This window comes from Eptatretus burgeri, chromosome 1, assembly GCF_056783735.1.
Source record: "Eptatretus burgeri isolate ZD-2024b chromosome 1, Ebu_testis_v1, whole genome shotgun sequence".
In the NCBI taxonomy this organism is placed as follows: domain Eukaryota; kingdom Metazoa; phylum Chordata; class Myxini; order Myxiniformes; family Myxinidae; genus Eptatretus; species Eptatretus burgeri.
The window spans coordinates 152,289,025-152,311,707 of record NC_140961.1 but is presented as its reverse complement, the minus strand read 5'-3'; the positions used below and the strand labels follow the sequence as shown (position 1 = coordinate 152,311,707).

The window sequence follows — 22,683 nt, the reverse complement described above, 5'->3', positions numbered from 1 at the left end:
CAAGTGATTCACCTGCAGTGGATCGGAAGCTGCGATGTTCCAGCAAAGCAAAATATTCCTGAATACCTTCTGCATAATTTACATTCCTTTCTTCAACTGAAAGTTTTCCAGAGTTTTCACTTTTAAGCCAACAACCTTTTTCTGAACTTATTTTATTTATATCTTATTTATTTATGCAGAGATCAAGAGAAATGAATGCAAGAGAAATTTATTGATACCTGATCAATGCGAAAAATTTAAGATCTCTTTTCAGTTTACTATCAAATCGTGGGACAATTCAGGCTGAATTGAGTTGATGAATTTTCATAATCTTGGCTTACTTGCTTGATCATTCTTCTTTATATTTTTATATTTTTGATAGCAATTGCAAAGGTTTGTGCTCGGCATTGTTTTTAACTGAATCACAGTGAGAACATCATTTATTCAATTAGAACTGCAGTGCAAAACTCCTTGAGAGATTTAATGTGGACCTCTCGGAGTACGTCGAGACATGGCTTGCAACGATTCTCTTCATTATCAAGTCTTTTTTTTTTCATTACAAACCCCTTATCCAACTACATTGTGTTGTTGATTTTGTTTCTCTTCAGTTGTTTCCCATTGGTTTCCATGGTCATATCAGGTATGCACCCTTTGCAAAAATAAATTAAATAAAATACATATACTGCAGGATGATCGATGACGAACCCCCACTTTTCAATATTGAATCCCTTGTTATTATAGGTAGAGCATTAAATTAATTATTTGAAAGCTTGTTTATTGCCATTGATATTTCCATCTTGTTGGTCAGGAAATTATCCAGAAACGCTAGTCGAACACAGCGAAAGTAGGACAATACTGCTTGTTTTGGGAAGAATTACTTCAACCCTTTAATTAAGCGGGATGGGCCAGAACATACATACATCTCACATGACAAGCTATTTCAACTAACTTGGCCCAGAATCTCTCGAAGTACATATGTTGTACGTGGCCCTGACTACGGTGCCGGCTATGACCAATTTGTTGAACAAGACCATGACCATGGTGCCGCTGTGGTGGAACCGGTCCAACACACAAGAATGATGCAATTGTGTGGTCGCAGAAGGAGGAAACAGGGACGACTACCGAGGCAAAAGAGGAAGAACAGCTGAGTGGATGGAGCTCACACAGTGCTTGGCCGGAGCTCACCATCGGGACAAACTAAGTGCTCTGGTTGCTGGAGCAGGATGCGCTCGATCTTGTGTTTATGTGTGGGAGCACATGGTCCCCCGTCATGAGCTGGCATCTCCTGCTGTTCTGCGTCTACACATCCATTGCCGCAGCCCATTTGCAAAGCCTGGACGCACCAATTGCAGCTCTGCTCGTTCTGCACTCTAAACTCACCCTCGGATTTTGTAGGGACTGCTCAATGTTTGTGGACACATTGAAGGATTTCTCATCGCTGCTGCTGGCAAATTGTGTGCACTGGTTGAGTCAGCCTTGAGTCAAAACAACTCTGAGCTTGGACACATCTCGCAAGTAGATTATAACAGTGGATTTTTGTGTACAACATGGTATAAATGTACCTTTGTAAAGCATCCATGAAAATGACCATCATGCGGCCAATGGCCAGACAAAGATCAAAATTGATAATGATGACGATGAACCCAACTCATTGAACCTTCCATCCTCCATGAAACAATGAATGGACATAGACACTTAGATGCATTGGAAATGCTTTCAAACTTTCATCTTCCAAAAATTTAGAAAAGGGACAACACAGATGAAACAATTTTCCTACAAGATGAGCAAGTTGCCCGTGATTGCATACCTACTTTACACACAGATGGATCGGGCAACAAGGACCGAAAGAGTGGCCATCCAGGAGTCCTGATTTAACTCCAACATTTTATTTTTTTTGGTGGGGAAAGGCTGAAGTAAAAGTGTATGCCAGCAAACTTACTAACAACGACAAATTTGAAAGTTATATCCGCAACGTTTTTGCTTGTTTAACAGAGGATTTCCTCAGCCGTTGAGTAGAAATTGTTGAAGAACAATTGAAAAAAATGTTGGAATTTGATGCTAACAAATCAAAACGGCAATAAATGGCCTTTCAGGAAAAAAAATTTTTTTTTATTGTTTTCTTTACATTTACAAATTGATATTTCTAGATTGAAAACAGAACTCTCACATTTGCGTGGACATTTAAAAGAGCAGGAAATATAACAATCTCACCAAACTGCTGCCACCGTTCCACATTATCTTGTTGGTATCAATCCTCAATCCACTTCCCTGATCCTCTGAGGAATCGAAAGATCCAACGACTTTGATGTAAAAATTATTTGTATTGTCTGTTTGCCAGTTGACAAGTTCATAAATAGCTGGTGGATCTCCATTTTCATCGAAGGTAATCGTTTCTCCTACATTGTTGATGTAACGCACCCTCCACAGATAATACAAGAGCTTTAAGCCAAAGGGAAAACAAATGATGAAAAATGTTAGTGATAATACAAAACACCAAAACAAATCGACTATTTGTTTCTTTTTTTTTTCTCTACAAGACATAGACATAAGGAAGAGCAATGTCATGAAGGGTATGAAGTGATAGTCGGGAAAACATGGACACAACAAACAAATGAACAGCAGAAGAGGATATATACGAGTATATATATATATATATATATACACATACACAAACAAACACCACAAACTGCAAGTCAGAGAGTTGGGTGAAGAAGGCATTAATGGGTTTATAAAGATTATGGTAAGGATGAGGGATTGCTTGAGATGATTGGTCAACTCATAAATGAAGCCTTGGAGGGAAGAGTAGATTGCAGAGCATCTGAAAGATAGTTCCTCAAACCGGAGAAAAGAAGAACAAAGGAGTTGTTTTGTTCATTGAGCCTTGATATCGGAGGTTTAACAAAGAGGAGTCCTTGAAGAACGTGTGCATCCTGGAGTTGTTGGGGAGGGTTGGAGAGCTGTGAGAGTAAAGGAAAACTGTAATTGTTGAGTTATTTTTTTTCAATACATGTCTGTTGAGACAATAAATAAAACGAGCATTTTCTTCAATGATATTGAGCAACGAGTATACTGTTTGTCAAGAAGTCATGTATTTATTACTAATGGGGGGGGGCAGGAGAAAGAGGGAGGGGAGAGAGGAAGGTTGGAGGTAGAGAGATGGGCGAGGGAAGTGAGATATGGGGGAGGGAGGGGACAAGATAGAGGAGGGAGATAGATGATGGGTGGGCGAATGGGGAAGAGCAAGGAAGGGGGAGGTTGGGAGAATGCTGCCTCACCAAACGTTTCTCTACTCTCGTTAATGGGGCAGAGGAGGGGGGAAAGGTGGGAAGTGGGTTTGGGTAGAGGTGAGCATCAGGGGTTGGGACGCTGGACTTGTGTTTGGTTGGGAGACTTGTGGAGAAGGGGGGTTAGGGTTAAGGTTACGGTTATGGTTACTACAGCATTGACAACAAAATAGGGTACATAAAAAAATAAAACCAAGAGGCAACGAGCTGTGCCTGTCAGATTAGAGGATGAAGAAGAAGAGTCAGATACATGGCCAGAGGGCATAGATTCGATAGCACAACCGCTCCACGAACAAGCGGACGTCAGAGGGAGATGATGCCACAGGGTAAGAAGAGGCTCGACGGGGAGTCAGGGGAGTCATTAAAAAGGAGACAAAGGAAGCTGAAACACAATGCAGAGAGAAAGTTCCTCTTGCTAACAAGGGTAGAATGCAGACTCGATCAAAAAAATGGCATCAGAGACCGCGAAGGATGAAGAAGATGAGGCACTCATAGGTGCGTTTCATTGCGACAGTCGGTGCTGAAACACAAGCACGGAAATAATTTACGGCCTGTTGCATATTACAGTACTAAATTGGATCCGGGAGCGCAAGGATTCCCATCTTGTCTAAAGGCAGTAGCAGCCGCTTCGCTCGCGGTGCAGGCGACAGAAGCACTCGTCGCGGGACACACTTTGATTCTCATGGTGCCGCAAGCAGTCACAGCTGTACTGTTAAAAAATAAAAACACAGCATTTGTCGGCTTCAAGGGCAATGACATACGAACTCTCACTCACAGCACCCATGAACATTACGATTAGAAGATGCGCACCGCTGAATCCTGCTAGTTTGCTGCCTGGAGAAGAAGATGGTGATCCTCACAATTGTGAGGAGGTAGTCGCCCACACGTGTCTACCACATCCTGATTTGAGAGACACACCGATCCAAAATTCTGAATAGATTTTATATGTTGATGGTTCATTATGACGTGCACCTGATGGATTCCAATTCAGAGGCGATGCCGTTTGCTCTGATCACGAAGTAATCGAAGGGGGGAGATTTGCTGAGAGCTGCTCTGCACAGCAAGAAGAACTGTTCAGCCTCGCTCCTGCATGCCACTTCGCCAAGGGCCAATAAGTGACAATTTACACTGATTCCGGCTATGCCTTTGGTGCTGCAGACGAAATCGGTGCCCTCTCGCATGAGAGGGGATTTATAACATCATCAGGTGCACGGGTGAGGACTGGAGCATGGATTGCGAATCTGCTGGAAGCAATACTTCTGCCTCACCAAATTGCAGTGGTTAAGTGTAATGCCCACACCGGAGGATCTGATTACGTCTCACGGCGAAGGGCAAGGGCAGATATAGCTGCAACAACTGCTGCCAACACTGGAGCTCTCTTGATATCACAATGTGTATTGAGACAGGTGGCGATGCCAACCCTTGACTATGTAAATACTTTTCAGACAGCTGTTAACGCAAAAGAACGACATTTGTGGATATTGGCTGGATGTGAATTTGAAAACGAATCCAAATTATGGAGATCATCTGATGGTCGTGTGGTAGCAGCAAAAGCTCTTTTACCTTGGCTCGCATGATTGGCACATGGGGCCTGGCATACCAGCAAAGGGGGCATGAGTACTTAAATCGGGAGACAGTGGTTTGCCCCGGGGTTTAGTCCAATTGCAGAACAGTATTGTAGACCTGTCACATTTGTCAAGAAAATAACCAGACAAGGGGGGTGCTGATGGCCTGAGGGGGTCATCCAAATTCCATTCAGACCTATTGTTCATATCCAGATGTATTTTGTTCAGTTACCAGAATGCTGTGGCTTTAAATTTGCTTTCGTCATCGTCGATTTGTTCACCAAGTGGGTTGAGGCTTGCCCTTGTAGGAAAGCAGATGCAATTACTGTGGTTAAACTGTTGATGAAGAATTTTATCTGTAGGTTTGGAATACCTTGTAGGATTTCAAGTGACCAAGGTACTCATTTCACAGCCGAAGTGGTGAAAGAGATGTCGCGTTTTGCAAATCAAACAAAATTTTGACTGGCCGCAATGTCCACAATCTGCGGGGGCAGTAGAGAGGCCAAGTGGATTTCTAAAGAATAAACTGGCCAAGATTTGTGAACAAACTGGATTAAAATGGCCAGATGCTCTGCCCATTGCTCTTCTGACTATGAGGTCCACTGCAAATCGAAATACTGGCTTATCTCCGCATGAGATTCTGATGGGAAGACCAATGAGATTACCGAACTCACCTCCTTTGACTATAAAAGACATGAACGTGCAGCAAATAGATGACACGTTGCTTGCGTTCTGTGTCTCTCTGAATCATGCTGTAAGGACTTTTTTTATGCACAGGTGAAACAAGCTCTGCCAGAACCAGCCACGTCTGATCATACCAACTTCAAAACAGGAGACTGTTTATGTGAAGATTTACAAAAGGAAAAACTCTCTTCAAGCACGTTGGTGTTGGCCTTTTCTAATACTGCTAACTACCCATACGGCTGTGAAGTGTAAAGGAAGAGCAACATGGATCCATGCCACACACTGCAAACTGGCACACGGCCAAAAAAACCCAAGGAGTACATTGCTTCCTGATACTTTAATGATTATTTCCATTGCAGGATTATTTGTACTACGAAATGCAGGTTGCACAATGTGTACTTGGTCTGTTCAGCCGATAAGTACTGTCTGTGATCAACATTATTTGCATGTTATTTGGAGATTGGGCCTGTTACACTGCCCACCAAACAAAGCCCATGGTGTTCAGAGACCGAAGAAGCTTAACGGGCAGAGTGGGTTCACCACATGGAATAAACACTTATCTGGCCCTTTCTCGTAAACACGCAAAGGCTTTTAATAAAACCAATTGCTTGGTTTGTACTACGATACCTTATTCAGCAGTTACTGGAATACCTCTGTTGGCAATACCATTCAATTTAAGAGAGTGTTGTGGATACTGGGCAAAGAAAAAGAACTGGGATAAAGAAGATAATAACCTTGATGACCACATCGTTACCAATGGAAATGGAAATTGCCTCCGACAACGAAATTTCAGTTACTGGTTTTGGCCAAATTTTAATTTAAGCAAGATGCCTCCACATTTTATGGTTTAATGGGCGACAGAAAAACCCGAACTATTCTTGGTACAAGAGGCATTGGGAGAGAGAAGGTTAGGAAATTCTGAATGGAGTAATTATATCTATGAAAATCACACGATGGGACCACAAGTCGCTTTAAATAATACCTATTTTGTGTGTGGAAATCGAGCATACCCATGGCTTCCAGTTAATTGGAGTGGATCTTGTTTCTTGTCATTCATTTTGCCGCATATGCCCCTGCTATCTAAGTCACCTTTTCAGCATTTTAAACGGGGTAAACGGAGTTTCATGTCAAATGAATTGCTCTTCATGATTCTAATTCCTCACTAAGGTGTCGGACAAACGTCTGGGGGATTGGCAGATTTAGCTGCTTCGCTTGAATCATTGGCAAATAAAACTGCCCTCGGCATGGTTGATATCAACTTGGAGGTAGTCACCCTGCGCGCAGTCACAATGCAAAACCGGGTTGCTTTAAACCTCATCCTCGCTGCTGAAGGAGGAACGTGTGCTGTAATTAACTCTGAGTGTTGTACTTATATCCCTGATAACTCGGAGAAAATCACAAACATAGCTGACAAGATTAAGCAAGAAGGAGCCAAATTTCAGAATTATTTTATGAAAGTTGGGATTTATTCCTGGTTTGAAGGATTTTTTGGAGGATGGGGAACTACCCTGCTGCACTGGATCTCAGTTGGATTATTGTGGATCATGATTGTGGTGGTGTTTGTTAGATGTACAACAATTACAATGCCGGCATTGATTGTTTCTTGTCTAAAGGGAATACTGCTGAAAAGTTGAGGGTGGCCCAGCACCACCTTCGTATTTTGATTTTGAAATTGAGTCCTATGACTCTTATGAGATAGAACCTGAACTTGGAAATCCATAATTCAACGCAATGAGTGTGTTCAATGTTCACGGGAATTGTCATTCCACTTTTGCCCATCTGCTCTGTTCCCGAAATAGGTTGTTGAAAATCAGCCATGCAGCCCAATGGGTAGCTTATCTTTATCGGCCTGCGGGCCTACTGGAACCTGGACCAGGTCCAGAAGCTGTACAACCACATGAAGTCACCTGACTTGTGGGACAGGAAAGGCTTTAGGGACTGAGCTCTACGATGTGAGCAAGGGGGTGTGACTACCAAAAAAGATGGGCACACTCGAACACAAGAGAAAAATGTGTTTCCAAGTGACAGAATCGTTAAACTTAAGTTGTGTTTCCTTTGAAGGCAACAAGGGGGTAGGGTTGGGGAATTATTCCTCTTTAAGACAAGTAGCCCTTGCTTCAGTCTGACTAGGTTAAAGTGTTTCTTTTTTGCCTCTCTACTTTTCATTTATTAAAATTGTTAAGGCCTAAGACATAGTGTTAATCTTGTGTTTATTTGCCACTTCTGGACGTTTGTTTAATTCTTTGCTAGTCCAAGGAGACTGGTCTGATAAGGCTGTACTTTTTCCGATATGCTATCAAAAACCCTCTCCACTCTAAAAGTGTATATCCATATATGAAGGAGAGGTTCATTGTGGGGTGTGTACGAGGGTGAGAATAAACTGGTGGACATTGATTTATCGGTGTCTCTGATTTTATAACAGGATTTTAAAACCGAATCGACAAAACGTTAAACTCTCACAACTTAAATGAGATTCCACAAAAACCTGAAGAATTCGAGAACGATCACTATGAGGTCGGGTGAAAAATCCTCAACAGAGGAGACACATTCAAACACACACTGAATGACTGACAGACACACAGACTGACAAAGACTGGCATTTATGATTGAGACACAGCATGTCTATCCAGACCATAACATTTTTAGCATTTGAGTTTTTGTCATCAAATCTTCAACAAAACATTATGTTTGAGGATATGCAGAACACAAATTAATGAAATGTACAAATATATTTTTTTATTGCTGTTGTTTTCATCAAGTAATGTTTGAGTACAAAGCAGACATGGAAGGCACCTGATGATTGTTATGGCAAACAACCGATATTGTTATAACGATATGTGGTTGAGGTGTTTTACCTCCCAAGGCTGAAACTTGACACCATCAGCACAGGTTCCATTGGAAAAGGGTCCATGTCCATTAACGCACAACTGCAGGTCATGTAAAGCATTTGCGTACGCATACACAGCCATGTAGGTGTTGTAAGTCACTCTCAACTGTGAAACGTCGGTGAATGTTGTGTCCAAGGAATTGAGTTGTTCGAAACCAGAGCAAGGCGGTTGCTTTTCATGGTCCTCATCCCACGTGCAGTTGAAAATAATTCTCCACAAGTCCATCATGAAAACATTCAGCGGTAGATTGTTCCTTTTGTCATCCATTGTTGAGTTGTTTGTTTGTCTCCCACAGAATTTGTCATAATCATTCTCCCATTTTTCAAACCTCAATTTCCTTTGCGATTTTTTAACCAATACCGTTTCCTTTCTCAAAATGCTTGTGAGCAGGTCGTCATCACAAATAGCTACATCATGAACATATTCTTTAAAATCATAATTATCTATTTCATTTCTTTTGTCTTTACTTTCCCTGTGTGTGTACACTGTAACATTGTTACAACTTCTGGAATGCATCATTTCAATTTGGTTTGTTAACCTGTAAATGTCATTTGTGCTCAAGTCCGTTCTTTCAATGATATTCATATCTTTCTGCAAAGTTCCTGCATCAAATTCAGTGAGTAATGATTTCTTGGTGCCATCAGGTTTCAAATTCTTCAGGAAATTCTCCAAGCCAGGAATTCTTGCTTTACGCAGTGCAAATCCAATTGTCCCTTGGAAAATGTGTGCATACCTTTGCACAGCAAACATGGAGGAAGAAACCCATGCTTCACTCGCTATCCAAGTCCTCTTTGAGATGTTACGTAAAAGAAGTTCATTTATGACAGGTCTGAAACTCGATTCTCCTGTAAAAACTACTATCACTGTTAACTTCGTTGACTCCAACGTTTCTCCTAAAGTGCAAAAACTTCATATAAGAATTACTGCTCATGCATTAAATAAATGTACGTCATAAAATAAATCGACACTCAAAATCATTAAGTTTGATGGAATGTTTTCAAAAATAAGAAATTACTTTGTTCAGCAGGAATGAATTTAAAATATTACCAAGTAATCTCATCTGGTTAACTTCATGTTCTTTGGGAATTATCCTCCGAAAAGCGATGCACAGGCCACTTGGTTCTGCCTCCAATAAAAACTGTGATATTCCTTCCCGACCATAATCATCATCAACTTCTATAGTTCCAACAAAGAGCCATCCAAAGTAGTTCACGAGTCGAGCTATTGCCGTGGCCTGGAATGCATCACTTGGTATTGTTCGCAGAAAGGATGGATATTCCTTCTTATTGCTCAGGCATTTGCAGGATGATGTATAGCTTATCTACAGCCAAAGGATTATTAGTGACGGGGTAAAATCTATATAATCAATTGATAACACTCGTAATTATAACAACAATATAGATTCCTTGCAAGTAGAGGTTCATCAGTTTCTATCATATATACATTTATTTCACACAATTAATTTGTAGTTATTTTTCCAAAGGTACCATTACCTGGACGACAAACATATTCAAAGCAGATGAAACCAGAGGCCAAAATGGATGTTCTTGGATGACAAATCATGTGAGTAATGTAATTTTGCATGTTCTTTATTCTATTATAGATATGAGATATCAACTTATTCCATAGTCGTTGTGGAATCCGTTTTGTAGTTGCCATAGTGACTGCAGTTACTGATTCCTTTCATAAAGGAAGTCTATGTCATGGGAGACAAATGACTGCATCATATAAATAGGAGGGAAGACTCAACCATATTTGCATGAAGTTTGCAATGTTCACACACATTTATATAATTGAACTGTTAAAACGATATTATTAGCCGGCGTTGGACTGAGTCTGAAACGGCGACGTGTATTTGGACTCAATTTTTGTCTTCGTGCGTGACTGCACCCCCAACCATAACTCGGACTTCTATGGACCCATTTTATTCATTCTTAGGAAAATTACAACACATGATGTTATACATAAGCACATCAATTATTTTCACGATGTAGTCAAAGGTGGCCGACTGGTGGCCATTTTAGTTGTGAAAAACCCGATGTTGAAAACGTCCTCAATCATTTCTTGGACATACAGTACACATACCGATGGTTTTTCAAACTTGGCACGCATACAACGAATGATGCCTTACATATGCACGTCATTTTTTTCGAGATCATATCCATGATGTCCGACAGGTGTCTATTTTGTTACTTGAATGTGTCCCCAACAAATTCTCCGATGTGCATTTTTCGATTTTGTTCAAACAAGCACATCCTTGATGGAATACACGTGCACCTCTCTTTATTTTGTGATCTAATCAAAGATGGCCAACTGGTGGACTGGCAGCCATTTTTCGTTGTAAAGAAATATTGGCGAGCCATTATAGCAAAACTCCAAATAGCAAAATTACAAAAACAACGGGGGCTGTGACATTTTATATCTTTTTTCTTTGTGCAGACAAACATTTGATAAAGTTTCTTTCTGCACATAAACTGGTGAATTAATGCCGTGATGACATTGATCTCCATACAAGGCCATACACAAAGGCAAATGTATGTAATGGTGCTTAGAATCCAATATGATGATGCGGAGTTAATGCGCTTAGCTCTGAAGTTTCAAGTATGTATTTCATTTGTGATCCAACTATATAATGTCAGGTTAATGCTTCCCAGGTGGGGTTTTGCATCAGTAGATATGCCATGACTCAGATGGACTGCAATATTTGATGTAAATGCACTATCATTAGCTAGGAGTGGGTGGGGGGCAGTCATAGAGGTCCTAATTGTCAGTGAGGTATCAACGGAACCCTGAACAATTTCAAAATCTTGCCCGAAAACAGATGTAGCAAGTGCTATGATCTTCTAGAAGAGTATTTTCCAAATGGTGCTTCATGACTCACAGGGGGATAAGAGTGGATTTCCAAGAAGGTCGTGCGCTGTCTGCGCTAAGTAGTTGAACATTTAATTGTGATATTCCCAATGGCTTACCGAAGTGAACTTGCATTCTCAAGCTTAGTAGTGTTCAAAACTAAAGCCAGAAACAGGCTGATCAATGTCGAGAGTGAGCTTTGATGTTCTCTCTGTAAGACTAGTCCCTGAATTGGCATGTTGTGTGCAAAAAAGAAATATAAATGGTCCACATTCCAGCATTCTTGTTGCTGCTGAAGTCAGGGTTGTAACTATGGGTCCAGCACAGTTTTACCCACCTGGATTAAAAAAAAAAATTACCCACTTGAATAAACCCTGAATTTTTTTATTTTATTCAAAATCTTCATTCTGTATTTTTTTTATCCTTCGCAGGGATAACAGGGGATTCACAGTGACAAAATATCAGGATGGGTGGATCATCTGGTAAGCCAGCTGAGAAATGCTGTTGTTGGATATCTCTTGAAACCAGGTTATTTTGTGTTCTTATGTATGGCAGCTTGGCTGCCAGGTTGCTATCATTTTATGGAAGTGCAGGTGTGTCACTGATGCTGTGCCCCTCTACAAGAACACTGATACTCATTTTGCCAACCTCAGAAGAAGGCGAGGCTGAGTCAACCTCAACTGGTGTTAATTCAGTAGCCAACGGGGCTCAAACTCGGGACCCCAGGATCATAAGTCAGCCACCTGAGCGAGAAAGCCAACACCAGACTTTCTTGAAACCAAGTTACACTGCATAATATCTTCGGGTGTGCTTCCTGTGTGGGCAGATTTTCCACAACAAAATTTGTGCACCGAGGTGATCGCATGTCACATGTCCATCTTTAGCAATGAAGAACTCTACCTCAACCCATCACCAGCGAGCCTTTTCAAATCGTCATCCAGCCCTCTCTCCGAGCTCTTCTGCAAACCCCCACACTCTTTCAACAACTCTGCTTACCTCCACCCCTCCCCCCACATTCCTCGTCCTACCCTCTCCCTCCCCTCCTCTGCATCCCAGGCCTCCTCCCCTCACTCTTCTTTAACAGTGTGGACCTCAAACATCCTGGGGCTTCGCTTAAAACTGACAGATCTTTCCATACAGGTTGCCAGTGACAAACCAGACATAATCTGCTTAACAGAAGCTTCCTCCTTCAAGATGTCTCTGACTCCCAATTTCTCTCCTTCATTACTCCCTCCTCTGGTATGACAGACCTGACACTCATCCTGCCTGGAGAGTATCACTCTTCATCAAAGACTCTATTCCTCACTCTCCATGCACTGCCCCCACTACCCAAAACCACAGGAATACCTCTGGCGAATGCTTCCACAATTCCAAACTCATGGTTGTATGTGCACTGTACTTCTAATCTCTTCTCTTCTCTTCTCTTCTCTCTCTTCATTGTATGTGGTGACTTCAATTGTCGTCATGCCAGTTGGCTGGGTGTGGGTACCTCTCGGACCTGCCATGGCACTTCAGCAAAAGACAGATGTGACCTATTGGGACTGTCAACCACCCGACCCAGATCTCAACCATCAGTACTCCCTCTCTTATGGATCTGATTTTGACCAATTTCCCTGAAAATACGTGCTGTTCTTTGTCCGCTCCAACTGGTTCATGTGACCACATGCTTGTTAAAGTAGACATCTCTCTGGCTGTTATTAGAGAATCATCTCAGTGTCGTTGAGTCTGGCATTTCACCCAGGCTGACTGACAGGGACTTTAAGCAGCCATTAAACTTCGAAACTTGACTCCCATCTCTACTTTTTCCAAAATCAACTCGCCCTGGGAATTATTTCAAAGAAACGTGCTCTCTCATGCACAGATTTATCCCATCTCGTCTTCAGTTGTCCTACCCTTACACCCGCCCTGGGTGCACTGAAGCTTGTGGCGTGGCAGTTGTCCTGAAACAAAACTCCCTTCACCTCATAGAAGGCAAACCCAACTGAGGGTAATCTCATTTCCTTCCATAATCCTCGGAACAAGTGTGTCTACCCTCAGGAGAGCCAGAAAACAACATCCTTCAAATCTCCTCTGAACTCTCAAACCTCTCTCCCTCCTCCAAATCCTGGTGGTGTCTAGTTAAGTCTGTTTATCGTGAATGTTCCCCCTCCAATCACCTACCTTACCTTAACTGGCCGCACTGCTGATACCGCACATGAAAAGGCTGAATAATTAAACTTTGTTTTTGCTTTTAAAGTATGTGTCCCAAACCTAACGCTTTCTGTACCCACCATCTGCTCCTGGACTCTGTGTCCTTTTCTCCTGAAAAAGTGGAGAGGTTGCTGTCAAACCTTGACTCAGACTCTGCAACCGGTCCAGAGGGCATCATCCCACGTGTCCTACAAACCTGCTCTGCTGCCCTTGCTCACCCTCTCTGTTCTATTCACCCTCTCATTTGCTCAATGTCATCTGCCATCTGCTTGGAAATCAGCAAACATGAGTGCCCTTCACAAAAAAGGTGCAAAAACAGATCCCTGCAACTACAGACGAATCAGCCTTCTCCGAATCATCAGCAAGGTTATGGAATCCATCATCGCTTCAGACATTAAATCCTTCCTCTTCTCCAAAGGGTTAATTTCCGATCATTAATTTGGTTTCAGATGAGGGCACTCCAACCCTGGAACTGCTTCTTCTGCTCTCCCAACAAAGGATGGAGATCCTCAATGCCAGACATGAAATCAGAGCCATTTCCCGAGACATATTGCATGCTTTCAATATGGTCTGGCATCCTGACCTGCTCACTAAAGAGTCTTTCGATGGTATCCAAGGCCTTCTCCACTTATGGCTCTCAGACTCCTCTCCTGTTGCAGCCAATGTGTGGCCCTTATGGAGTTCTATCATCCCCTCTTCCTGTCCACGCTGGAGATCCTCAAGGCAGTGTTCTGGGCACTGTTCTTTTCCTGGTTTTCATCTATGATCTCTCTGACTCTGCAAAATCTTGATCTCTTTGCTAATGACTCCACCCTATGCAGTACCATCTGTCATCCCTCGGATTGGCAAGCAGCAGCCTCGCCACTCATATGCAGTGTCTGCTGTATGACATGTCCTTCTTTATTGAGAAGATAGATAAAGTTATGTCTGGCCTCAACACTGCTTTGTTGGTGAGCTGAGATGGCATCAGTGCACATGTTATCACAACCTCCGCTGCTATTCCCAGACTCGGTGGTGTAATCGTTGAAGCATCTGCTCCGAGTCTGGGAGGTATTTGGTTGAAACTCCGGCCGAGTCTTTCCAAAGACTTTTAAAAACAGTACTTGTTGCATCTTTTCTTGACACTAAACTTTAAAAAGAATAGAGCACAGACGATCCCCATCAGTTGGCATCCGAGAGGAGGAGGAAATCCTTTTTAGGAATTGCCCCATTTGGGTGCAGTGATAAATGTGGTTCGATTGTTGTGAGTGTGATGCTGCTGGTACTTAAAGTGCTCCAGGAAGTAACGGGACTTTCTCCAAGCCCAGCGGCTGTGGTTGTCTCATCGAACAGTCCTGTGTTGTCTCATGTATTATTTTGTGTGCATGCATGCATGCATCTGAGTTTGGCAGCTCCACAATGAGCCGCAGATCCTGTTAAAAAACCCAAAATACTCTTGCTTCACTTCTGTCTGTGTTCTTCAGCCTATCCTTTTCCTCCCCCATCCTGCCTTCTTCCAGGAGGTCTGCAAACATCACTCCTGTCTACAATAAGGGTACAAAAACAAATACTAGTAGCTACAAACTTGTAGGTTTACTTTAAATTGTATGAAAAGTTAACGAGAACTCCATTTTTGTTCTCTTCATGTATTTACTCTTTTTCTGATTCTTGTCACCACAATGTGTATTCCATCCTACTCACTCAAACCTGTAAACACTGCACCTTCACTTTCAGCAATGGATGGAGGCCATACATCTCAAACAAGAGAATACAATCTCCTTGGACACAGTTCAGGCATTCAACACATTTTCGTATCCCAGTTTGCTTGCCAAGAACACTGCTTGTGAGCAACCAGACCTCCTTAACACAGAGCTATCTGACTTGTGTAATCAATGCATTCCCATCAATTGTACCTTCTCTTATCATCTTATCTTCCAGTGAAGGCTGGTTTAGCCAAGAGCAACATATTCGTCCGACTCTTTCCAGCATCGACATTGATGACATATTCAATATTTGGAGACCCTCCCTTTTGCACAATATTCCACATTGTGTTGTACAATCCCACTGACAGAAACACAGCAGCGAGATCACTCTCTAATGATTTGGAATTGATTAATTGTTAGTCTGGGAAATGGACCATGTTCTTCAAACCTGAAAAATTTCAATGCCACACACTGTCACTTTGGATGGATCATCAAATTCATCCAAATATTGCTATGGTCAGCAAATAGAAGAGGTTTGTAATAATAGAAGTCTGGGCTGAATGTACCACAATGCTAACTTCCAATGCCAACTGCAGACTTGGCATCATCTGTTTCCCTGGAATCCACATCTGTCTCTTTTGAAAACTGTATAATCTAAAGGTCCCACCATTATTAGCATCAAACATGAGGCCGAAGCACAAGATCTGTTCTTCTAACATCCGAAGAAGGTTCGTGGCCTCTTTTTTTCATCACCTCTGTTCCTGTTTAACTCTCTCTGCTCCCTCTGATCCTCTCCAACCCCTTCACAGTACTTGTGTTCTTCCAATAATTACCTCCTGTTTAATCTCCCAAAATCTAGGCTTATGCACACCAAGACTGTTGTTTGTTTGTGGAGTTCTTGAATCCTGAGAATGGACAATCCCAAATTATATCCAGGGCTTCAAACAGGCTGTGTTCTGCAACCCCCCCCCCACTCTTTCCCCATCAAATCCACCAATCACTTTTCCTTGCAATATAGTGTTTCATTTCCATGCTTAATGTTTCCAATTCTGGCCAACTTCCCCTCCACCGGTTCATTCCCATTTTACCCTTCGACACATTACTCTTCAATGGGACTCTTTCTTACTCAGATGATGAACTTTACTGCACAATTATACATGCCCTCACAAATAAGACATGATCACAATGACTCCAAAGGAGATGGATAATTTGAAAATCGTCCCCCATACATACTGTCCAGAATTGTCACCTTGCATTTTATTACCCTGTGCTTGCGAAGCAAAGAGCATGGTTAAGTGATCGGTGGCGTACGTACATACGTATGTCGTATGTCGTACGTCGTACGTGTCTGCATTTTGTTATGAGTGTACATCGAAAACCGTTCAGCGATGGAAATTGAAACTTTACCACATGTTACATGACTGTGTGATTTCACGGTCACTCTTTTGAGGTCAACATAGGCCAAAGTTCAACAGAGACCAATTTTCTAAAATCATCAATTTTCATCCAATTGACTCGAAATTTGAAGAGGATTTTCATATCAAGTCAATGAATTTAACCACCAAATATGTTTGAGGTCAACAATGGCCAAAAGGTCAACATGAGCCAAATTTCTGGAATCCTCAACATTCATCCAATTGACTTGAAATTTGAACAGGATTTTCATTAAAATGACCATCATGTGGTCTGGCAGCTATAATGGATTGAAGGGAAAATATTTTAAAATCTCCGTTGGATAAACAGCTTAACCGGCCAATGCAAAATTTAACTAATTAATCAACTACCCATGGGAAATATGGAGGAAAAATATGACATTAGCGGTCACGTGATCTGGCAGCCATAGAAGATCAAAGCAAAAATAACCTTTAAACAAGAGATGGCTCACACCAAGTCCTTCTCAAGATTGTGCAGGTATGTATTCTATGAATACCATCTAAGTTTATCTATTTGACCACGAAAATAACATTTGTCTGGCATCAAGTTTAGTAATTGTAAAGAGGTAAAGGCAAGTTCCCTTAATATGCACCTCCTCATCCCAAAGATGTATACTGTACATAGACAATTACAATAAAAGGATAAATGTGTATGTGTAAGAAAGGAATACTTGGAGAAATCAGTGAAGTTTTATTTTGATGTTCTTCAGTCAACATGCAATGCAGCCCATTAAACTATTATTATATGGATGTATTATCATAATTTGTATGACACAATCCCACCCACGACCCTTTCCATTTCACCGACATGCACTTTGTCGACACCAACCAATGCCAAACCTCTTATATGCAATGCATAGCCCCAATTGGAAAGAACCAAACTCGACCTTTTTCAAACGATCATTCTCATGATTATCTCCATGCCGGTTAATGCAAATATATACATTTATCGACTTATTGTCATTTATAAACTTCACCGATATATTACACTTTATATCACTTTTACAGCCATTCAAAATAGTACAAAAACGTGCTCACCTGTGGTATGTGATAAAGGCTTATAAATCGAGAAACGATACTTGAAAACCCTGATCGAGCTTCTCCAATAATGACTTGGGGTGTGCAGGAATCTACAGGAGTGTCCTGCCCTGTTTTGCCAAGAAAGGTTAAAGTTGCATTCACGAGTCTCTTTGTACTAAAGCACGTGTCATACATGACATATCCAAGTGTGGTGTTTGGGATCAGTGTGGAATTATTATTTATTTCAATTATTGCAAACACCATAACCATAAACCAGCGGAAACGCCTTTCGCTGAACCTGTGGTGAATACATTTCAAGTTAAATGTAAACATATCATAATGATATTATAATTCCCTATGTGAATTTTACAAGAAATTATCTGAAACATAAAAATGTAAAGAAGTAATATCAACATCAAAACCAATTTTACAGCAACATCGAAACAAGCAAATCTGCTCAAGAGTTGTTGAGACAGTGAAATAACAGAAAATGTGTCATAAGCAAAGAATGTTTGTCAAAGTTTCTTCAACACTGTGAACTAGAACAGCACCCAGTGGAGCGTATACCTCTGCCAGGCTGAACAGTTTACGTTTTGTGTCCCACTAATAGGCTGGATCAGAATGCAGACCTGAACGAAAATCTAATCGGCTTGTTGTAGTCTTAAATCATCCACTAAATTTTGTTATAATCGATCCATTGCTTGTGTTATTTATCTTTTTTGGCCACATCTCTCAATGGTGAAGAATCACTTGAAAAATTCCAGTATCTGGATCTGGATGTTCACCAAAATGTGATCAATTCATCTTCATCACACACCGAACCTGTCCAGCAAAATTTTGTCGAATTCGTCCTTAACTTTTTGAGATATGATGCTTGCAATCAGACAGACAGAAAGGGATGAAATCCTAACCCCTGCCCACATTCGGAGGCAGAGCTAAAAATTTAAAAATAATTCTCATATCTGGATCTGGACGTTCACCAAAATGGAATTGATTCATCCACAGCAGACACGCAACCTTTCCACAAAATTTCATCCGAATCCTTCCATAACGTTTTAAGTTATCAGGCTACATATCATTTTTGGCCCCATCTCTCAATCGTGAAGAATCACTTTTAAAATTATCGTGTCTGGATCCCAATCCAGATCTTCACCAAAATCAAAACAATTCTTCCTTGTCACACACACAACTTGTTCACAAAATGTTGTCTGAACCCGTACATAACTTTTTAAGATAACCAGCTCACAGACGGCTAAACATACAGATAGATAGACAAACAGATAGGGGTGCAAACATAACCTCTGTCCACCTTCGGTAGCGGAGGTAAAAATATCGGTGATTTGATGAATTTGCTAAAAATTCAGCTGTGCCGATTCAAATCCATAGCATTGCCTCCTGAAAGAAAACCTGTTCCCTTTACATGGTGGGAGCTAAAGCCAGAGCTTATACTGAAATGGGAAACGATTTTGAAATATTTTACATGCATATTTTATTACAGAAAATTTTATATGATTTATTAATTTTTCAAAACAAAATATTGAGAAGAGAAGAAGAAAAAGAAGAAGAAGAAGAATTGATTTATTTCACCAAGTGTAATTTAAACAAGAGGAATATAATAATTCTGACCATTATAAAAATATAATATAATTCGTAATTTATTCTGATGGTATGATCAACTTTAATCCCACATAAAACATTCTGTTATGATGAAATTAATGACTTCCATGAGCCTCGACTTTGCTGGAGCGATCGATTCCACCAACTATGATCCAATATTACAGCTTGAGACGATTATATTGGGATCATGAGGTTCCTTTGCTTCACACATACCAATTGCCCACACTGTCTTTTTACACGTGTGTGTATTTATGTTTCTTCTATTTACAAAAGTGTGCTTGCATATTTTTTATTGACACATGTCTGTTTACGCCCCACGAAGTGTATATGTATATATATATATATATATATATATATATATATATATATATATATATATATATATATATATATATATATATATATATATATATATATATATATATGTATTCTGGCACATCAAGTTGATCTCAATAAATCACAAGAAATAATTCAAAAACAAAAGCAATGAAGCCAATGGATAATATACTTCAGGTACCCTGCTCTTTACAGTGCAGTCTATGAAAGTGTCTGATTAACACTCCAGCGACTTAATCGATTCACATCACAAAATAAACAAAGCAGAAAATGGTTTGGAATTTGATTGAAATAACAGTTTTGACAAATGCAAATTAATGTTCTGTTAATTGTTCCCTTACATGGAATAAAATGTAAGTCGATTAATAATTTGCACATACTCATTAATTGACATAAACAACAACAAAAACAAGAAAACAATTGAAAGTATCTCCTGAAAGCATTGAAATGTTCGAGATCGAATCGCAAGTCGTCATAAACTGCTGGAAGCAAAAATGTTTTTATCATCTTGTGATGTCATAAGAACTCGTAATATTAAAGGTTCTTGAACAATTGTTTGTTAAAACTAGAGTTAAAGGTGATTATTGTGACATTACTACACAAGCTCAATTGATCATATAAGGTAATACAGCAAAGTATTAACTTCAAATATGCCAATAACTCGAGTTGTGAGGCTTGTCTCAACAACATCTTATTTTTAATCACAATCCAAAGGAATGTTGAACTCATTAATGTTTTTAGAAACTTTACAAACTACCTTAATACCTTATGCCTTGAGCATATATGGATACACTATAAACACAAAAAGTTGGAATAATTACGGTAAACCATCCAATAATATGGAATATCATCATCATTTATGATATTTTATTGTGTTTGCTTAATGTATAATGTCACAAGAAAAGAACATCAAATAAAGACTTTCCGGGAGGCGAGGATGGTTCGCGGACATTATTGAACAATGCCACGATAGGTACAATTGAGTTTGTGGAAGATTTTGAAGAAGCCCTGCCGTAAAAACCTATATCTTCTGTCAAAATTCACCAAATCAAATCGGATTTTTTTATATGTTGTACTTATGGACATTACAAACAGCTTCTTGGAAATGAAATTGCGAGAAAAAAAATCGAGAAAAAATAAAATAAAACAGTTCAAGTGGTCGTGGCTCCACCCACAAGGGGCGTGGAATACCCTTCATACAAAAAGACACAACGAGCCCATGATATCAAGCTTGTGTCCAAGTTTCATCAAGATCGCATCAAATGTCACGGAGCTATGCTCTGGAGAGAGTCACAAACAGACAGACAGACATACACACAGACACAACGAAAATAGTGGTCAATGCTGGCGCCCATGAACCAAAATGAAACGAGAAGGTTGTTGAATGAAATAAAGTGAATGAAGCATGGGGATTGAGTGGGTTTTTCAGAAAATATGTTTCATATAACAATTTTAACGTTGAGAAAGGGAATGAACCTGAAGTAGTCGGTAAATGTAGTGATAGAGATCAGGCAGAGAAGAGGTGATAAGACAGATGTGAGTGCCTCTGGTGTTGGAAGCAAAGAGAAGATGAGGATTTGTAAAATAGAGTGAGCTAAAAAGGATATGTTTTCACAACAAAAATATGATATTAATGAAGGCATCCAATGAACAATGTTCACACACAGCCCAACAAGTGCAACAACGCAATAACAAAAGTAAAGTACAAACTATGTTCTGTTTTTTGAACCTGGATCATGATAAATCATACTTACTTGATACAAGCACTCAATTGTGGATTCTCCCGAAGAGACAGTCCCTCTTTCTGTGTGCCAGTCAATGGGAAAAGAGCACCGATCATGACATCTCCAGGAAAAACAACTCTGCGTAGAACTTTCTCTTCACCTGCATTGCACAAAGCTGTGTCCGAATGACAAAACTCCAACTGAAATAGCGGCGATGCTAATGGTGCCAAAAATACGATGAAATAGGGAAGGAAAACACAATAAGACACAAGCAATTTGATCTTGGTGGATCTTTCCATGTTTCACAAGCTCTTCCTGGAGTGAGACAAGATTCTCTACAGCTGATCTATTAAATACACTGGGTTTGATCACATGATGAGTGAATCCGAACCCCCAAATTATATTTAAAATACCCGAAAGACTAAATTATATATTTTCTAAATTCTCCTCCACTCTCCCAAACGTGTTATATTTTAATAAAGGCAAATAAAAAACACTAAACTTTTGAAAATTAATATCTACATAATGTAACAATGATGCCCTTGATGTTTAATGACAGTTTTCCAAATAGATGTTTGTGATTGTTACAAATACAGATTCCCACAATTGTGTGGATTTAATTGTAATCAGTAAAGCAAATGTAGCCTCGTGTTGGCTTAGTGGTTATGGTGGTGGTTTGGGATCCTAGGTTGCTGAGTTCAAGCCCTATTGGGCCGCTGAATTAATACACCAGGAGATTGACTCAGCCCGTCATCCTTCCGAAGTCAGCAAAATGAGTATCAATGCACTGTTAAGGGGGACACTGCATCAGCGGCATAGCTGCATCCCAACCAATGATGCAATAAGCAGCAACAGGCTGCACTCGATGGAAAGGGAGAAAAGCAAATAGTGGTGTTACTGTATCAACATGAAGGTTGCATTATCAGTTGTGTATTTCATTTCTGATCATCGATTTGTTATTTTAATTTTCGAGACAAATTAAAATATTTCCTAATAACTAATTTTTGCTGATAATTACATGTTTGGTTGAAATATTATTTATGGACCCTTTCCATTTTTTTCCCCTGGATTTGTAAATGTTTACATTAATTTGCATAAATAGGCTTTAAGTTTATGTTGATTATTTTATTTTATACAATGCGATCAAAGAAAACAAATGAGCTCCTTTGCACAGATTGTTGGAAATTCCAATTTTAAAAGAGAGTGATGTTTTCATATTGATGAAACTATGTATTTTAGAAAAACAAAGAACAGAAAAATTGAACTTCACTGTTCATCAATGTATTCCCCTGTTACACATACACATTTGTCCCAAGAACGTCTTCGTCTGCATATAAATATTTGGGGATGGTAAGCAGCCACTCTTGGACCAATGTTTTTACGCCTTCATCTTCATCTTAAAAAGTTATGTACGGGTTCAGACAACAGTCA

The 22,683-nt window shown here is 40.2% G+C and overlaps 1 protein-coding gene across 1 annotated transcript in view; it reads right to left on the bottom strand.

Annotated features, from left to right (window-relative positions):
- Window positions 1-22,077, bottom strand: part of LOC147035766 (extracellular calcium-sensing receptor-like) — a 56,605-nt gene extending 34,528 nt beyond the window's left edge. Inside the window, exons 1-5 of the mRNA XM_085847377.1 lie at window positions 21,283-22,077; window positions 17,594-17,873; window positions 9,448-9,721; window positions 8,368-9,293; window positions 2,191-2,418 (exon numbers count right to left, since the gene is read on the bottom strand). Of these exons, the coding sequence (XP_085703503.1) occupies window positions 2,191-2,418; window positions 8,368-9,293; window positions 9,448-9,721; window positions 17,594-17,873; window positions 21,283-21,551 (1,977 nt within the window). The 5' untranslated portion in view covers window positions 21,552-22,077. The remainder of the gene's footprint in view (window positions 1-2,190; window positions 2,419-8,367; window positions 9,294-9,447; window positions 9,722-17,593; window positions 17,874-21,282) is intronic.
- Window positions 22,078-22,683: the final 606 nt, after the last annotated feature.